The 20,535-nt window shown below is 38.9% G+C and overlaps 1 protein-coding gene across 7 annotated transcripts in view; it reads left to right on the top strand.

Annotated features, from left to right (window-relative positions):
* The first annotated feature begins 14,989 nt into the window (after positions 1 to 14,989).
* MED30 (mediator complex subunit 30) overlaps positions 14,990 to 20,535 on the top strand; it is a 42,575-nt gene continuing 37,029 nt past the window's right edge. For all 7 annotated transcript variants that reach the window (XR_005017068.1, XR_005017069.1, XM_036830687.1 and 4 more), the window contains exon 1: positions 14,990 to 15,324. Coding sequence is in view for 5 of the 7 variants with exons in the window: in XM_036830687.1 (XP_036686582.1) it covers positions 15,148 to 15,324 (177 nt within the window). In the remaining 2 variants the exon portion in view is untranslated. The remainder of the gene's footprint in view (positions 15,325 to 20,535) is intronic.

The following is a 20,535-nucleotide window of genomic DNA, read 5'->3' as shown; positions in this document are numbered from 1 at the left end:
ATGTAATGCGAGATAACCACTGGATGGTGGTGGAAGTTGAATTCAAGCAATTCCCTCGGTTTCACACTCTATCCAAAGCAATTATGAAAATTTGCACATTTCCTTATATTTAGACCTGAAAATGATATAATAGACTTTAAAAGTGCATTTATTTAATTAGCTTTCCCTTTCCCTTTTATTCTTATTTAGTTGACTTTTCCATTTAGTTGACTTTTCATAGAAATGTGCTTGCAAACAAATTTTGATTCCTTAAGATTTTCTATTAATGCTTGAAATGCACCAGGATATATTTTCATCTAGATTCAACCTGATTGAAACACTATAGTAGACAGAGATTTTCAGTAAGAAATACCAATAAAGGAATTTCTCAACACTGGAAATAAACTTGTCTATTTTATTCACTAATATACACCTAGAACACAGCAAAAGGCCTTGCATCTTGAAAGCCCTCAAAAAAAGATTTGTTGATTTAAATAAATGAAGAGTGAATGAATGAATGATCAGGCTGCATAAATGAAACATGATCCTGTGTCCAAAACAAGAGATTCAAGGAAGGGAGAGTAGATAGATACTGAAATTAGAGCTACCCACTATGGCCCTGGACAGCTGGGTGGCAAGGCCAAAATGAAATGATGAAGTGTTGAAATGTACCAGTATAGGGAAACCAACCTGAAAATCCCAGAAAGATCAGGATCCCTTGGAAGAAACTCCAAGATGTGATAACAAATGTAAGATGGGTTTGCAGTGCTAAGGAACAAGGAAGGACAAAGGAGGCTAAGTAACAGTACATATGAATGGGAACCAAGGGCAAGGCTCAGTGGGCCCCACTCTGAGTGAGCAGACTCAGGGAAACCAACCCAGTGTTTTCAGTTTGAAACAGAAAAGGGATAAAAACAGTACATTTCTGTTCATGTTACTGTGAAGTAACTAGATACTTTCAGGAGATAGGAAAGCAAACTATGTAACATGTTAATAAAACCCAAATCACTTGGTTTTTGACTTCTGTCTAGTCTGCATTTCTATTAAAGCATTGACTACAATACCAACATGAGTTTGAAGTATCCACTCAATTAGAACATGATTCTCAGCTTATAGAAGAGGCCATACGAAACTTCCATACGAAACTTTCTTGGTGCATCTCCCCGTTGGTGGCCCCATAACAATTCTCTTTCTGAGGACAATGGAGATTTTGAGCTAGAAGGAGACTCTCAACTACTAGAAACACTGTATTGTCAACTTGTTACCTTTTACTTTCCACCTTTCCCTCCAAGGCCTCTCTCACAAAAACAAGACAGTTCCAAGCCTTTCCCTAAGTCCTCCTACCTGTGAAAGAATGCCCAGAGTTACATAAGAAATGTTTACTAGCTATAGGGCCCTGGGCAATTTACTTAACTTCTCTAAACCTCAGATTACTCATGTGTATAATAAGTAGGATGAAAATAGTACTTATACAAAGTCATTGGTAGAATAAAATGAGTACAAACACATTTTTTAAAGTGTTCTGTAAAATGACTACCATCTGGTAAACACTCCATAAATTGTCATGATTGTTATTACTTCTTGATGAAAACATTTCACCACGGTGAAAAGCTGCTAGAAGTCCAAGATGAGAAAGTAGATACGAGACGCATTCCTACCAATGAGATGGCAAAACCTCAGTTTCAGAGAGATAACTGACTGACCCAGAGGACAACAAAAAGTCTACAAAGAGATCCAGAGGAACAGTCTAGTCTAGCACCCAGATTGGGATAAATTGGCCCAGGGATAATACCACGTGTCCCAAGGTTAACTGAGAGGAAGTAGGGCAATGTTATCCAGTCAAATTCCTACTTCTGCAGTCCTGAGAAAACTAGCTTCAAAATCACTTTTGCTCACATTAGTTGGTTCATGTGTATCGGGCACAATACTAATGTAAAAACTTTGATTCTGAAATATTTGGATTTTTCAGCTCATTGGGTTGCAAGTTAACATGAGTCAGGACCATCTTTTAAATCACATCTCTCAAATACCAGCTTTTCTTCCCACCAATGATCTCAAGGCCTAAGAAATATTAAAAATGTTCCCATACCTCAAAGGATCAATGACGTTTAAACTACCTTGTTTTAAGTTGAATTCATCCCCAAAGTTTTATTTTCATCTGTTGCCTTCTAACCATCAGTTCTCTTTTGTGTTTCCACATCTCATTTATCATTGGGGAAAAGGGAGTTTTGGATGAGTGATATCTTCAGTCAACTGAAACTACTCCTTAAAGTGTTAAAACATTTATTGTAATTGCATTTGACTTATTTATTTTCCTACCTTAATAGAAGACATTGAAAATAATAGAAACTTTTGGATAACTCAGGAATATGATTTGAGATTTCATTATTAGAAATAACAAAATATATTAGAGAATATATTGGATTTGAGTCAGAAAACCTGGATTTCAGATCTGGTTCTGCCACCTATGGCTGTGTAACCTTAGCCAAGTTACTTAACTATTGAATACTTTGAGATCCCAATTTTCTTATCTGCAAAATTGGTAACAATGATTCATAACTCATGGTTGTTGTGATGCTTGGGTGAAAGAATATAAAAGACTGTAGTTCATGATTTCCTATTACTATATGCTTACTTGGTGTATATACTGCTTATTGATGTAAATTTTTTTCACAGACAAATACTCCATTTAATATACTATGTTTAACAATGGGGATGGTACCTTTTTAAGTTACCAATGTAATGAGCTAAGCACAGGATTATGAGATGAAATCAATTCTAGCAACAACTAGCTTGTTAACGTCTTGGCCTTTGTCTCCTCATCTTGAAATATTAAAGACCTGAGAAGCTGACCCCTTCCAGTTTTGATTTTTCCCAGTAAAAACAACAATATTTACTATGCCTTTATGTTATGTGCCAACATGGTTTTAAATTTTTTAATCTTCCTCTTACCAACTAAAATTTTGGCAATTAGAAGGAAAAATCCAAATGCACCTGGATCTCTGCCAAGGCACTCAGTCTTCCCTCCTCTTTACTCTGGATGAACTGCCCACCCTCTTATCCAAGGCCAACTCCTCCACTTGTGCACTAGACTCCATCCCTTCTCGCTCCTTTTGGCAGTAATTTTCCCCACTCGCTCCTGCACCACCATTTCTCTCTCTTTATTGGATCATTTCTAGAAGCATACAACCATGTTGTAATTTCTCCCATCTTTTTAAATTAAAAAAAAAAAAAAAAATCTCTTGACCCTACAGCTGCCTCCAGCTACCCACTATTTCTCTGCCCCTCTTTTAGAGGAAAATTCCTGGAAAACATTCTCTATACTCACCAGCGACAGTTCCTCTCTTCCAATCATCTCTAAAATATGTTGCAACCAGTCTTCACTCTAATTAAACGGTTTTAACGTGATCATGATCTCCAGTGACCTCCACGTTGCTGTTCCTCACCTTACTTGACCCGTGAGCAGCATGTGACACGCTGATTGCTCACTTCCCTGAAATACCCTCTTAGTTCGGGTTTTAGGACACCCTCCTCTCCTCGCTGACCTCCTCCCTCGCTAGCCTTACCTTCTCAGCCTACTGTCCTTATCGTTCCCCATCTCCTGGATCTCTTAATTCTGCTGCACTCCAGAAATCAGCAGCAATCTTAACCATCCTCAGGGTATTAAACATCACCTATATTCTGAGAACTCTCACCATTATGTCTCTAGCCCAACCTCTCCCCTAAACCCTGCATTCCTGTGTTCAACTGCCCAGTATTTGGGTGTCTGATGGACATTTCATTCACACTTTACATGTAACAACTACATTATTATTTTTTCATAATATACTCTTCTCAAGGCCCTCTCTCTCTCGGTTACTGATGATTACATTGGTCCTGGTGCTCTGGCCAAAATTTTGGATGCATCCCTGACTTCTCTTTTGCTCTCATTCCACTCAGCAGTTCCTTCCAGCTCTCCCTTCAAAACAAATCCAGTGTATGAGCGCTCTTCACCTCTTCCCCTGTCGCAACCCTCGTCCATCCTTTCAGGATCCTGCCTCTGAATTATTTGAATCACCTCCACTGTTTGTTTGTTTGTTTTTCCCCTTCTGATCTGGGTCTTCTACCGTCTATTCTATTCAGAGAAATCCTGTTAAAATAAAAGTCACACCATCTCCCTCCACTGCTCAAACCAGCCCTCCACCCCCGTGTCTTTCTAGCATAAGTGCCTTACATGATACAGCAACCTCTGTCCACCAGCTCCGCCCCCCTCCACCAGCCACCTCTCTCCACCTCCCCCATCCCTGCGGCTGCAATGTGCGGGCCCCATAGGCCTGCTTGCTGGGTCTTGAATGTACCAGGCAGCTCCCTTCCCAGTGCCTCCCTGCTCAGGGTCCTCAAACCATTGGTCACGTAAGAGAGATGACAAGCTGTCACTCTCAAGCCATCTGGAATGTTTTTACTCAGTACATCAGAGCCTGATTCCTCATCTCCTTCAGGTATTGACTCAAAGATTATCTACTATGTGATGTCTTCTCTGACTAGTTTAATTAAACAGCACTGTCTATCTCCTTTCTCTGATTTGTTTTTCTCCATAGCCCTTATCACCACTGACATAGTATATATTTCCCTCTGTTGTTTGTTATTTGATTCATTTGTTAGTTTATTGTCTGTCTCCCCCACTAGAAGGTAAGCTCATGTGGGCAAGGATGTTTCTCTATTTTCTTCACTGCTTTAGCTCCAGGGCTCGGAACAGCGTCTGGCACATATTGGGCACTCAATAAATGTTGTTAAATGAACAATGAATGAGTCATAGAAAGAAAAATCCCTAGCCTCTTCAGAAATAACCGGGTTCACAGACACAAACAGAATGATAACGTTAGGGAAAGAAAAGAACTCCTGGACATAAACCCCTATGTTTTTAACTCTGAAAGATGTTAAGAAATGTTAAGAAACTTCTTAAGAATGCATAAAACTTCCCTGATTTTGGTATGTTTATCCATTAGTCCTCATCTCTTCTTTTGTGAAGCAGAGCAAGAAAAAAAATCTTGTAAGTGAAAAGCAAACCATTGATCATACAAGACAGAGAACAAGCTGTTAATGAGTTTCAAGTTGTTACAATGTATGTGTTAAGGCACAGTTGAAGGTGCTAATAGATCTTAAGTTGTATATGATTTTGTACTGTCATGGTTATTTCCGTGATTCACTTAATCTCCCTAAACGCTTTTCCAAGGACTCAATTCATTTCAACAAGCATTTATTGAAGGCTTGTGTGAGCAAATACCTGGAGTGCACTTTTTGATAAAAAAAGGGAAATGAGACTGGCCTTCCCTTTGTAATGCAAATACAGAATTTCCTTTCAGCTCCCAATTTTTGTTTAGATCTGGACATACGGTGCATAGATGGTAACCCCTCTGGGAGGGATCAACAGCTCCCTAAGTCAACAAAAGAAAATGATGCCATGTCAGAATAACATGGAGAGGCAGAGACACTAGCACAGAATTGAAGCTTGAGAAGCAGGGTGATGAAGGGAAAGGGACAGGGCTTTGGTAACAGAAAGAAAAGGATTTGTGCTCCACTACTTCTAAACTATGATCCAAAATATCTATTTTGCGATGCTTAGGAAAACTTTGACACTTCTGATCTCTCCCTCAGCCACGTCCCCAACCTCCCAACTTCTGTTTGTCTCCTGTATGCCCTTTCAATTGTCTTGGCTATGTATACTCATGTAGAAGCAGAAAGAAAAATGGTGACCTGATCTCTAAGCTCCTGCTCTGGCTCTAAAGAGATTGCAGCAAGGAATAAAAGAGATAACAGAATATATGGTGGAGTTCCCCTTCCGGTATGGTGGTGTAACTCCCTTACAGACCAGTCCTCCCACTTATAACAATTATAGACTCTGGAAAAAAACACTTAAACCTGAAGATTTTGAAGAGTAAACAAAAGCAGGCAGATTATGGAGGGAACTAGAAATCTGGAGCAGCAACAAGCATGGGGGTGAGTTTTGTGTTTTCCTATGGCTTTGCCCCAAAGTTGGGCTGCAGTAACAGAGTTTATTGCAACTCAGGAAGCTAAAACTATAAGAGAAGCCCCACCATCTTGCTGGAAGAACCAAGGAAAGAGCCTGGACAACAGCCACTGCTGGAGAGTGGGAAGAGAATCCCAGAGGGAGAAAGCCAGAGGAGTAAGTCCCCTAATTCTATGCATGAGAACTTTTTTAAAAGGTTAAGGTTGACCCTGTTACCATGCATATGTGGGACAGATTTAAAGCACTACAGCAATGGCTTAAAGAATTGAACTAACATTTAGATGACTGTCCACAGAAAGCAATAAAAGAGTTATAGCTTATGTCGTACCAGGTTAATTGATGGTGAAAAAGGAAACGTCAACAAAATTTCTCAGAGGAATATAATAGAACCCAGAGTCTATACATCAAAACTTTCAGAATGCCCATGATAGAATCCAAAATGTCTCAAAATACAAAGAACCAGAAAAATACAACACATTCTCAATGACCTAAAATTCCACCACAAGAAGCTAAAATCTGAAAATTACTTCGAGCAAAGGACTTGAATCCAGAATATATAAAGAACTCTACCAACTTGCCAGTTTACAAATCAGCAAAAGATTTGACAGACATTTCACAAAAGAAGATACACAGATGCATAATAAGCACATGGAAAAAAATGTTCATCATCATTTGTCATAAAGAGAAAACAATTAAACAATGATATACCTAAATTAAGCACTTTTCAAAAGAGCCAGGATTAAAAACACAGATAATACCAAGTGTTGGGGGTGATATGTCCTCATAAACTGCTGGTAGGAATGTAAAATTGTACAAATGCTTTGGAAAACATTTTAGCAGATTTTTAAAAATTTAAACATACACCATGTATAACCCAGTGATTACACTATTACCCAATTCCATATGAAAACATGTTTACAAAATGATCGTAGCAGCTTCATTTGTAATATTCTAAAAGTGGAAATAATGCAAATATCCATCAGCTGTGAACAGATAAAATATGGTATGACCATACAATGGAATAGTATTCAACAGCCAAAAGGCACCACCTACTAAAATTTGCATCCACATGGAATGACTTTCAAAATTATTATATTTAATAAAAGAATCGAGGCAACAAAAAGTGCATGTACTGTATGTTTACATTTTTATAAAAGCCTATAAAATGAAATTTTACCTATAATGATAGAAATAGATCAGTGATTGCATAACACAAGGAATAAAGTGAGGCATGAGGTACAAGGGCACAGAGAAATTTTGGAGGTGTCAGAAATGTTCAGTACCTTGATTGTGGTAGTTTTGGGGTGTAAACATATGTCGAAACTCATCAAATTGTACATTTGAAATATGTGCAGTTTATTGTATATAAGTTTTATTTTAATAATAAGTGAAACTAAATTAATAAACACTACTTGCTTGAAAAAAAGAGGATATGGTGTTTACTCTCTAAGACTTCTGTAAGCTAGATATGGAGATGAGATAAAGATGAAACAGTAAAATTTTTACTAATTAAGGTAGCTAGGTCCAAAAAGTAGAACTAAAAGAAATACTTAATGAATGTTGAATGCTCATGCTTTAGGTGTACTTCCTTTTTTAGATTTTTTGGGTTCTCTGCTATTTTTACCGGACTGTTTCATTTAAATTTCCTACATGCTTTGTGCAATTGAAATAAAATTGCAGTATACATAAAAAAAATAATTTTATGCTAGTAAATGTTAAAGTCTAATTTTTAGATGAATCAGCAGGGCTTTCTCACCATTTATAACTTTGTTCACGCAAAGGTAACCAAAGAATCTGATTATTAATATTCAAAGCATTAAGCAGGTCTCAGTTGTCTGTTTAAGTTTTAACTGAAAAACATATTAGGACTATGTTTGTAAATGGACTTTAAAACTTCCCCTGTGCTTACTCTAGAGCTCTGCATCTGTGGGCCTTTAATTCTCAGTCATGAGGACAATGATGATGGAAACTACAGTTCCTTCTCCTGAAGAGCTTTTTTTCCTAATGTGTGAGACTTAAAAGTAAGTCTCTAGAACTTCATAGCACCCCACATCTCCATCTTTTGGTGCATTCACTGAAAGGGACTTGTTTTAGGCTGTCAACTATTTATTAAATTTCATAACGTGTCTGGTACTGTGCTGGCACTTTGTGGAAGGAGGGGATACATGGCATGAGACACTCTCTGCTTTCATCAGTGGATAAATTAACCAAGCATGCATAAAACAATTAAGGAATAACAGATGATATAATAATAAACGTCAAATGTGCTTGTAGTGGTTAAACTATAAATGTAATTAAAAGATAGGAGAAAAAAGAAGCACTGAGATAGAGAAAGGAGTGAAGGATCTTATGTCTGGACTTGAGAAAAGTAGATGGGAATGAGAAGTAAGGGAACCATTTAATATACTTCCTTCCTTCCTTCCTTCATGCATTGGCTATTAAAAATCTACAATGTCCTAGGCACTGAGCTAAATGCTAAGAACACAGTGGTGAACAAATATGCATATACTCCTTACCCCATATGTTGTTTACAGACTACTAGAAGGAGCAGTCATCAAATAAATAAATGTGCAAATAAAAATTTAATTGCATAAAGACGCAGACGTAGACAATGGACTTGAAGACACGGGGAGGGGGAGGGGGACGGGTAAGCTGGGACGAAGTGAGAGAGTGGCATGGACTTATATATACTACCAAATGTAAAATAGATAGCTAGTGGGAAGCAGCTGCATAGCAAAGGGAGATCAGCTCAGTGCCTTGTGACCACCTAGAGGGGTGAGATAGGGGCGGTGGGAGGGAGACGCAAGAGGGAGGGGATATGGGGATATATGTATATGTATAGCTGATTCACTTTGTTATAAAGCAGAAACTAACACACCATTGTAAAGCAATTATACTCCAATAAAGATGTTAAAAAATATATATATAATTGCAAAATATGGTTAGTGCTATGAAAGGATGGAACAGGAAGTACTATGAATAAAAGAGGGATCATATTTCAGTTGGGAGGGTCCAAGGAAGCCACATTTCACCTGGGATTTAAATGAAGGGAAGCCAGCAGAGAAATAAAAGGGTTGGGAGTGAGTGGGATGGGTTAAAGCAATCCACAGAGAGAGAAGAACTTGTATGAAAACTCAGAGGACAGAAAGTACTTGGTACCTTTGAAAAGCTTCAAGGACAATGTGACAATGAACAGTGCATGGGTGCAAGAGAGGCAAGAGCTGAGAAAAGGTAGAACATGGACAGAATACGCAGGACCCCACCAGACATGTCCAGGAGTCCAGATTTCATGTGCAAATTTGTGAGCAACTTGTGTAAAAAAAAGCATGCCCTCTGAGGTCAAATAAATTACAGTAGAAAGATGGTACCTGAGGTTGTATGGTCCTGAAGCATAAGCTTCCTCCAATCACCCCTCCCAACACCACCAGCCTCTCAGTCTCTACGTGTCTTTGGGTTCACTTCTCCTCAAGCTCCCAACCATCCTGCTCCCTTTGACTATCGCCTGATTCACTCTTTCTTTCCCCTTCAAAGTCCTGAGAAACACTTTCTGATCATCCCACTTGATTACCTTCATCCTTGTTTGGGCAGAGCTTTGCATACAAAGCCAGCGATACATTGCTGGCCAGTTTATAAGTTGGTTGCCCTTGGGTCACATGCCCATCCCTAGTATTAGGATGGACGAGGAGTCATATGGTACAGAAATGGCTACCTAAGACTGCCACCTAAGTAGGAAGAGCAGTTTCCTTTAGAAAGGACCCTGAGATGGCAAGGTCCATGATTGATCTGCTCAAGACAGTGAGAAATAAGGTTGCTCAAGTAGAATAGAAGTAAAACAATGGGAGGCCTTGAGAAGTCAGAGAAACCGAGACTTTTTATGGAGATGATTGGAATCATAGGAAGGACATAAACAGAGACTAACACGATGAAAGGAGTTTCAGGAAGACAGGGGATTTATCTTAATTCTCTACTTCTTTTGCAATTAGACCATACGTTGAGATCTAAAGGCCATAATATTGCCTTTCTTTTAACCTAGCAGATCAGATGTGATGAGAAATACGTACAGAAAAATCAAAGGGATGAAGGTAAAATATCAGCCTCATTCTTGGTAAAGCTAGATCACAGAATATGCTTTAGCTTTGCCTTTCTCTTGTATCATCTGCCAGTCCCAGGCAGGGTAGGGGCAGCGCCTGAGGGAGAGGAAGTGAGGACACTGCACTGTGGGAGGGTTAGCCTAAGGGAGAGAAAGAAGGTGGGGGGCAGGGGGGAGACTGATTGACTGATCCTAGACCCAGTCTCATCCCACAATCACCTCTCTGACCTTGGGAAAGAGTGAATGAAAGTAGGAGCTGTTTCTCGTAATTGGTCCTTTCCGAGAATTTGGCCAGTGACAAGCAAGTACTTTCTTCCAACATTATTTCTATCCTGAAGATTTGTGATTTCTCACCCCTGATTTGTCTGTTTCATCCTCTGCCAATACACGAGATGCCTCCCTCCTCTGCTGCTGCACCATTACCTGTTACTCCTCTCTCAAAAATCTGCTCAAAATTCAGGCTGTACATGATGTCCCCCTAAGAGAAATGCCTTGACTTACCATACCTTTATTTTTTTGCCCCTCAGAATGTGTGTAAATATTTTTAAATGTAGGTATTTTTCACTTTACATCATCATCCTAACTAAACAAAATTGGTTGTAAGATGATTCTCGCTAAAGCAACTGACAAAGGGCTCTGTTGTTTAGATCAGAAGTTCTCAATAGGGTAAGGTGGGAGGTGGGGGAAAGAAATTATATCAACATACAAATGGAAGTGAGAGGCCAAGGGAAGAAAGAGTAAGAGAGAGGGAAAAAAAGGTGTAATTTTAAATAGTTTTCCAGGCATCCCGTTAGATACTGAAGCACTAGATGTTATGCGTTTGAGGCAGGGTGAATGTAGTCAATACTGGTATTTTTAAACAAGTATCCAATCTTCTAATGTATTAAGAAATCTGAAGACCATGCTTTAGACCATTAACAGCAATGCAGAAGGCTTTCCATCCAGTACTCTATGAAAAAGTTTGAAACAAAAAAACTTCAAGAGAAGTCGTAGTAGACAAGAGTACAGAAAATTCTGGCAGGTGAATTATTCACTTTATTCTGCCTCATTTACTACTCACCTTGAAGTATCAATGATCACAAAGCCCTTATAGCTAGTTTTTACTAGTTTGTTTGATGACCATAAAACTTGAAAAGGAGGAGTAGAATATTTACTTCTAGCCCAAAAAAGGAACAACCAGCATCAGGACATGTGGTTGTGAGACAATCAACCACAAACAATAGGCAAATTCATATACAGTTTGAGCCTTTTCATCCCAAAACATGTTTGTCTCTTTAAAGCCTCGTGCTCTCATTGACGGTGTTTACAAATATCTCCTGATCCTGGCTAAGTGTGCCTGAATAGCAGACTTTGGTTGGCGATAACTGTGACACTTAAGGAAAAAAGACATTAAGCGCTTAAATACCCAAAACAGTTGACCAGGGCATACAAATTCTCTAAACCTGGGGGAGGAACCACTCTTTGGTGTGAAGTAGTGATTTAATTCATGCATTTATTTTTTTTCCCCATACCCCCTCCCTCTTGAGCCTCCCTCCTACCCTCCCTATCCCACCCCTCTAGGTGGTCACAAAGCACCGAGCTGATCTCCCTGTGCTATGCAGCTGCTTCCCACTAGCTATCTGTTTCACATTTGGGAGTGTATGTATGTCAATGCTACTCTCTCACTTCGTCCCAGCTTCCCCCCACACCCATGTCCTTAAGTCCATTCTCTACGTCTGCATCTTTATTCCTGTCTTGCCACTAGGTTCATCGGTACCATTTTTTTTTGTTTTTAGATTCCATATATATGCGTTAGCATACAGTATTTGTTTTTCTCTCTCTGACTTACTCTGTATGACAGACTCTAGGTCCATCCACCTCACTACAAATAACTCAATTTCATTTTTTTTTATGGCTAATATTCCATTGTATATATGTACCACATCTTCTTTATCCATTCGTCTGTCAATGGACATTTAGGTTGCTTCCATGACCTGGCTATTGTACATAGTGCTACAATGAACAATTGGGGTGCATGTGTCTTTTTGAATTATGGTTTTCTCTGGGTACATGCCCAGTAGTGGGATTGCTGGGTCATATGGTAAGTCTATTTTTCATTTTTTAAGGAACCTCCATACTCTTCTCCATAGCGTCTGTATCAATTTACATTCCCACCAACAATGCAAGAGGGGTCCCTTTTCTCCACACCCTCTCCAGCATTTGTTGTTTGTAGATTTTCTGATGATGCCCATTCTAACTGGTGTGAGGTGATACCTCATTGTAGTTTTGATTTGCATTTCTCTAATTATTAGTGATGTTGAACAGTTTTTCATGTGCCTCTTGGCCATCTGTATGTCTTCTTTGGAGAAATGTCTATCTAGGTCTTCTGCCCATTTTTGGATTGGGTTGTTTCTTTTTTTAATACTGAGCTGCATGAGCTGTTTATATATTTTGGAGCTTAATCCTTTGTCTGCTGATTCATTTGCAAATATTTTCTCCCATTCTGAGGGTTGTCTTTTCATCTTGTTTATAGTTTCCTTTGCTGTGCAAAAGCTTTAAATTTCATTAGGTCCCTTTTTTTTTTTTTCCATTACTCTAGCAGATGGGTCAAAAAAGATCTTGCTGTGATTTATGTCAGAGTGTTCTTGCTATGTTTTCCTCTAAGAGTTTTACAGTGTCCAGTCTTACATTTAGGTCTTTAATCCATTTTGAGTTTATTTTTGTGTATGGTGTTAGGGAGTGTTCTAATTTCTTTCTTTTACATGTAGCTGTCCAGTTTTCCCAACACCACTTATTGAAGAGACTGTCTTTTCTCCATTGTATATCCTTGCCTCCTTTGTCATAGATTAGTTGATCATAGGTGCATGGGTTTATCTCTGGGCTTTGTATCCTGTTCCATTGATCTATATTTCTGTTTTTGTGCCAGTACCATATTGTCTTGATTACTGTAGCTCTGTAGTACAGTCTGAAGTCTGGGAGCCTGATTCCTCCAGCTCCGTTTTTTTTCCCTCAAGATTGCTTTGGCTATTCGGAGTCTTTTGTGTCTCCATACAAATTTTAAGATTTTTTGTTCTAGTTCTGTAAAAAAAAAATGTCATTGGTAATTTGATAGGGATTGCATTGACTCGTGTTGTTTTAAGTCACTACGTTTGTGGTGATTTGTTAGAGCAGCAATAGGAAACTGATACCAGTCATAATTTCACTGAAACATGTTTTTCTTCAGTATACTCTACCTTGGTAAATGGCATAAACATCAGCTGTTTGTTCAAGGCAGAAACATGTGCCATCTTCTTCTTCTTCTCCTCACACTCCCAATCCAGTCAACATCAAGTTCTCCAGATACTACTTACCAAATACTTATTCAAAGTTACCCACTGTACTATTTCTCTAATACAGACCATCACCATCATTATCATCTTCCTTTGGGAGGGAACAAGGAGACAGTACATACTCACCATTCTCCATTTAGCAGCCACAATAAACCTTCTAAGCTGAATATTTCTGGCAATTATTCCTGTCTCCTGAAACTCTTCAATGCCTTGCTCTTTCACTCAGAATAAAGCCCAAACTGCTTGACATGTCTTAGAAGGTCCTCCAAGGTTTGCCTCTCTTCAGCCTTATTTCCTGACACACCCTGATGCTAAGCTTCTGACCCTGGAAGCATCTGGAGGTACCCTTGCCCCGTTATCCCCTCACAGAAGAGGTTCCAGTGTTCTGCACCCTCTGCCATTCACCATCAGGGCCCAACTTATTCCCTTCAGATTGTCCCTGATCCCCTAAATTGTTAGCACCTAGATATTAGGACCTTGAACTTTTGCTTCTAGACACTCATCACAATATTTAGTGGTCTGTCCCAGGAGAGCAGAGTTTTTGTCTGACTTGTCCACTACTCTATCTCCACTTCTAGCATCCATCACATAGTAGGTGCTCAGTAAATATTTGTCAAATGGCAATTGCTCACTAAACAGCTGTAAATCACTATGCTTAAAATCTCCACAATGGCTCCTATGTCATTTTTAATAACATTTTCCTGTTAAGTCCTCACCAATGGAGTGTTCAGATACTATTTAAAACACAGTAATTTAGTGCCTATCACCAGTTTTCACATTCTGGACTTTCCCCCTCCTTTGGAAATGGACAGGAAGAGGTAGGAGAGAGAATGGCTTTATTCTAATTTTTCTTACATTTATAATGTCATAACATGTATTTATCGAGCACCTTCTATGTGCCAATCACTAAGCATTGAGAATACAGTAAGCGAATAAAACATAGTCTCTGTTTTTACAAAGTTTGCATTCTAGTGTGTGTGAATAAGGCGAGGAGAAGTCAGAATGTAAACAAACTGAAAATTGTATACAACATAGTGCCGAAGTCAGAAAGGGGAAGGGGGTGGGGGGATAGTGTATGTGAGACAGAAGTGTTAATTTTATACTTCCGGTGATCGGGAGAGCTTCCCGAATAAACCAACTTTTCAGCAGGGACCAACAACAAATGGGGAGTTGGTGTCAGGTCACAGTGAAGCATGAAGATCAAAAACTCAAATCGCAGGTTATCAGTTGCAAGCTGTATGCGACTGAACATGTCAAACTAGCCCCTCTGGGCCTGCCTTCTAGTTGTGAAAGGACAATACTACTACAAACTTCGTACGCTTGTTATTAAAAAAAAAATTATCAGCAAGGAAATTAAGACGAAGTAAGCGTTCTATCAAGAATTCTAACCACTGGCTGAGACTGGGAAACGAAGTGGTGGGAAAGCACACCTGCCTTCCACCACGCGCTCCGCCCCCTCTGGCTAGAGTACAGCCGGTGATTGGCTACTCAACCCGTCCGTCCCGCCCCGCCCGGGCGGCCAGTCCAATCCCGGCCGACCTTGCGCTGACACAGGTTCCCAGGGACCCCGCCGAGGGCGCAGTCCCCGTGACGTTTGATGACGTGTTACGTCACGGTGGCGGAAGTCGCGGCAGCTGTGTTTAAATCAGACAGCCCGAGTCTTAGAAGCTTCTGCTCGCGCCGAGGCCAGCTACCGCCGAGCGTCGGGCGGACGCCTTGACGCCTACTCTGCAGCCCTGCTGACCTGACGCCGCTGCCACGCCATGTCCACCCCTCCGTTGGCGGCGTCGGGGATGGCGCCCGGGCCCTTCGCCGGGCCCCAGGCCCAGCAGGCGGCCCGGGAGGTCAACACCGCATCGCTCTGCCGGATCGGGCAGGAGACGGTCCAGGACATCGTGTACCGCACCATGGAGATCTTCCAGCTCCTGAGGAACATGCAGGTGGGAAGGAAGGAGGGCTCCGCTCATGGCCGTGCGTGGAGAAAGCGGGATGTTCCTGCGAGGGAAGGGGCTGCTAGTTTGTTACGTGGGGCCCCTGGGCGTCGACGCGGCTGCCCTGGCCAAACCTCGAGTATGTGGTCGCCCCCATTTACATTCAGAAGCGTTCCCCAGTAATGTGTCTGTCCCCAAGATGTGGAGGTGATGTTTTCCATGGCGGATTTCTGGAAGATTGAAGCCACATTTTCTAGATTCTACAGGGTTCTCAGGTTTCTAGGCGAACTCTTGTATCTTTCAAGGTAGAGGAGAGTCTCACTCCGCCATGCTCTTGGGATTATTTTAATCTCGTATTTTCCCACAGAATACTTTTTGAGGGTCCAAGGTGTTGAATTCAGATTCTGCTAAGCATTTTGTTAAACTGCTTTATTTTGCTATAATTGACGTACAGTACAATGCATTTAAAGTTTTGACACATGTGTACTTGTGAAACCATCCATCACCCCACAAAGTTTCCTCGTGCCCCTTTTAAATCTTTACTTCTGGCCTTCCATCCACAGCCAATCTCTGCTTTGCTTTCTGGCACCGTAAATTAGTTTGCATTTTATAGAGTTTCATGTAACATACACTATGATTTTTGGTGCGGGCAGGTGGTGTGGCTCCTTTCGCTCAGCATATATCAGTAGTTCCTTCCTCTTCATTGCTGAACAATGTGTTCTACCGTATGAATATAACACAATTAGCGTATCTGTTCATCTGTTGATGGACATTTGTGTTGTATCCACTTTGGAGCTATTATAAATAATACTGCTATGAGTGTTCAGCTACAAATGTTTGTGTGAACATGTGTTTCATTTCTCTTGAGTAGATAGATGCCTGGGAGTGGAATTGCTGGGTTATAAGGGAAATGTCTGTTTAACATTTTAAGAAACTTTTCCAAAGTGGCTGCACCATTTCACATTTTCATCAGCAGTGCTTGAGCCTTCTAGTTACTCCTCATTCTTGCCAGCACTTGTTATTGTATGTCTTTTGTTTTTTTTTCTGCATTGTATGTCTTTTTGTTTTGTCTCGCAGTCTGTGGCTTGTCTTTTCATTCTCTTCACATTGCCTTTTGAAGAACAGATATTTTAAATTTTGATGGAATCCAATTTATTTGTTCTTTTACAGATTTTGCTTTTGGTGCCATATCTAAGAAATCTTTGTCTAACCCAAGGTGGCAAAGATTTCCTATGTTTTCTTCTGGAAGTTTTATAGTTCTAGGTTTTACATTGAGGTCTATGATCCGCATGGAGTTAATTTTTTTATATAATGATAGATATGGATCTGAGTGGTTTTTTTTTTTTTTTTTTTGCATTTGGATATCCAATTATTCCAGCACCATTTGCTAACCCATTTTTAATGCTTATCTTTACTACTATGTGATGTGGGTATCATTCTTGTTTTATGGATGAGGATTCTATGATTCTCAGAGGTGAAGTGACTTGTCCAAATCTAGTCAGTGTAGGGTAAATTTGAAACCAGGCCCTCAGACTCTTAGAACTCTTATTTCAATTGGTGCACTAAAGAATGTTTTATTGCCTTTTTTTTTTTTTTTAATGGTTGAGTTTTTTTTTTCCTCTTGATTCTAGAAGTAATACAGTTGTATGGAAATCTTTTAAGACCATGTCAGTAAAGCCAGTGTGAAATAAAATACAAAGGGAATCCAAGAGAAGATATGAAATCTTTGGCTATTGTTTTAAAAATTAATAGATTAATATATAAGATGATTAAAGTATGGGTTAAATGATCTCAGAATTTAGCAAATATTTCTTTATTTTCAACCTGCTGTATTGGACTAGTAGAGCTAATAGCTTACATTTATCAAGTACTTTCCTTGGTCAGGTATAGTGTTATAAGAACAGTTCTAAGTAGTATTTTTATCCTGATTTTACAGTTAAGGAAACTGAGGCTTAAAAAGAGAAGACTTTACCCAACATTACACATGACTGGTAGCTCATCCTACTAACCTCTTTATAATACTAACTTGCTGTCAAACAATTTGTACTATTAACAGAGATATAATACACATCCATAACCAACAATGAAAGAACTGAACTCTTTCAAAAAAGTATTATTAATAACTAGATTACATGTGCACATATATTCAAAACCAATTTGTAAGGGACTACAATAGTTATTTCTTTGTGCTTCTTATATTGTGAATTATGTGATTTAACTCCTCTAAGACCCTGTGGGCCATATCATAATTGGCTGAAAATGAAGCAACAACATGCTCCTTCATTTATAAAAAGCTGAAAGAAGTGGTACAAATGAGACTAATATAAGCTGTTTATTAATGCATTTTTTTAAGTATTCAAATTTTTAAAATTATCTTCTATATTATTAATCTAGAAGGATGAAGTGCCATAAATATCAACTGCTGAGGTTATTTCTGAGCATTTGTTTTAGAGAAATGGTTCTTTATTAGTTGTCCTTTAGCCTCTTGAAAATCTAATGATAACTATGGACTCTCTTCTGAGAAAAATGCACATGTAAACATTTTGAATAAAATTTCAGGGGGTTAACAGATGTCTCCCCAAAGATCGCAAGATCCCAGATTAAGATTCCCTGCATAAGAACGTATTGCTTTTGTTCTATTTGTTATGCTTTAAATCTTAAAAAAAAATTGTTTTGAACATATAATACATTCAGAATTCAGAAATAAAAAAGGACATTGCAGTGAACCCTCTCCCATCACTATATGCTAGCTAACTTCTCTCCACAGGTGATGATTATTATTGATTTTTATTACTATCCTAGTATATCCTTCCAGATAGTCTGTGCATATTTAAGCAAATGTATATGTATATTCTTTCATTTCCTCCCTTCTTGCACAGATAATACTAGTGTATTATACACATTTTGCACCTTGCTTTTTTCATTTGGTACATTTTGGAGTTTATTCATATCTATACAGAAAATACTTCCTTTTCCTTTTAAGGTGTATAGTATAGTAATCCACTGCATGCACATACTGTGCTTTATTTAGCCAGTCCTCTCGTGAAGGGCATTTAGATTACTTCTAATCTCTGTTATACTGTAGTGAATACCTTCCTACATAAATGCTCAAGTATACCTGCAGGATAATTCTTAGACGTGGCTTTGTGCTTCTGTAATTAGATGAATTGCGCTCCATGGAAGTTGTACCAGCTTATGCTACCATTTCCTGACCAACAATCAGGCTGTGACTAACACAGCAAATTATATTTCTGGATCTTTGATCATTTGATAGGTGAAAATCTACTTTACATTTCTCCTAGTCTTAATGAGTCCCAGCATCTCTTCATATTTTTATGAATCATTTCTGTTTCCTTTTCCGTTAACTGCCTGTTCATATTATTTGCCGATTTTTCTATCTTTTTTTTTTTTTTTTTGGTCTTTTTTACCCTCTCCCCCAACTTATAAGATTCGGCTATTTACATATTACAAAAACCTGCTCTGTATGATATAACTTGCAAGTATTTTTCCCCCAGTCTGTTGTTTACCTTTTGCCATACATATATTTTTTTTAAGGTAGCTGAATTTATCAGTCTTTTTAGGTTCAATGTCTAAGTTAGGAAGTCCTTCCCCACTCCAAAATCAGGAAAAATTCAGTTTTGTTTCAATTTTTATACCTAAACTTTGATCCGTATGGAATTTATCCTAGTATGAAGTGTAAGGCATGGCCCCAACTTTACTTCTTCCAAAAGGTTGATTGAATAATTTGTTTTCCTCCCCCATTGATTTCAGATGCTACTTCATATAAACGAATCAATTTATGGATGCTCTATTCCATTTAGCTGCCTTCTTTTATGTAGTAATGGCAAACTTTCTTATATTTATTGAGGCTCTATAAAGTATTTACACTTATTTTTCAAAATTGCCCTGGCTATTCTTGCTTATCTTTCCACATGTACTTTAGAATCACCTTAATAGTTCTGAGAAAATCCTGTTAGTGCTTTTATTCGGTTGATTTAACCTAGAGAGACTTTATATTGGTATGATGTTGAGTCTTATTAACCAAGAACACAAAATATCCTTTTTTGTGTCTCTGTGAAGTATTTTAAGTTTTCATATTTATCTTGACATTTTTTAAGTCAAATATTTTATCTGGATATTTTATCCTTATTGTTGCTGTTGTAAATGGGGTCTTTTTCCTTTCTCATTTTCTTTTGTTTTTATATATGAAAGCAGAGCTATGGTTTTCTGTGTATTAATTTTGTACCCATCTCTCTCTTGACTTCCTTTATTGATAGCAGCACTTTATATCATTTGTAAATAGTGACGATTATACCACAGCTTTTTAATATTTCAACATTTTTTTCTTCTCTGACTGCATTGGCCAGTACCTCCAGAACAGTGTTCACTGGTAGTATTAGTGGTCTTAGTAGACATCCTGTTCTGTTCCTGACTTTAGTGCAGATGCTTGTAATATTTCCACATTAATCATGGTGCTGACTTTTTTTTTTTTCAAATTGAAGTTTAGGTTGCTTGTATTCTTTTTTTTTTTTTTTTATGGCTGTGTTGGGTCTTCGTTTCTGTGCGAGGGCTTCCTCTAGTTGCAGCGAGCTGGGGCCACTCTTCATTGTGGTGCGCGGGCCTCTCACTATCGCGGCCTCTCTTGTTGCGGAGCACAGGCTCCAGACGCGCAGGCTCAGTAATTGTGGCTCATGGGCCTAGCCGTTCCGCGGCATGTGGGATCCTCCCAGACCAGGGCTCGAACCCGTGTCCCCTGCATTGGCAGGCAGATTCTCAACCACTGCACCACCCGGGAAGCCCGGTGCTGACTTTTTAACTGAGATAAATGTATTTTATCGTGTTGGGGAATTTTTATTAAGAGTTTTGTATTTGTTTTAAGAATGGATGTTGAATTTAGTTGAATGCCTTTTTAGTGTCTAGCGGTATGATCACATATTTATTTACAGATATTCAGTATTCATTAGTGAGATGGTTATTGATGAGCTTGTTAGCTAAACATCTACATTATATAGTATATCCCAAGAGCTCCTAGGCACTATTATAACTTATACTCTATAGTATAGGAAACTTGTCTCTCTCATGTTCACTGCTCTACCTCAGATTCTAGAACAGTGTCTGACACATGAAAAGTGTACAGTAAATTTTTTGAAGAATTAATTGCTTCCTTCTTTGAGAAGCTGATGCTCTATGTGAAAACTAATACCCAGACTTGCTAAGAGG

The sequence above is a fragment of the Balaenoptera musculus genome, chromosome 17 (genome assembly GCF_009873245.2).
Source record: "Balaenoptera musculus isolate JJ_BM4_2016_0621 chromosome 17, mBalMus1.pri.v3, whole genome shotgun sequence".
In the NCBI taxonomy this organism is placed as follows: Eukaryota; Metazoa; Chordata; class Mammalia; order Artiodactyla; family Balaenopteridae; genus Balaenoptera; species Balaenoptera musculus.
Note: the sequence above shows the minus strand (reverse complement) of the source record. Positions and strands in the feature narration are given on the sequence as shown.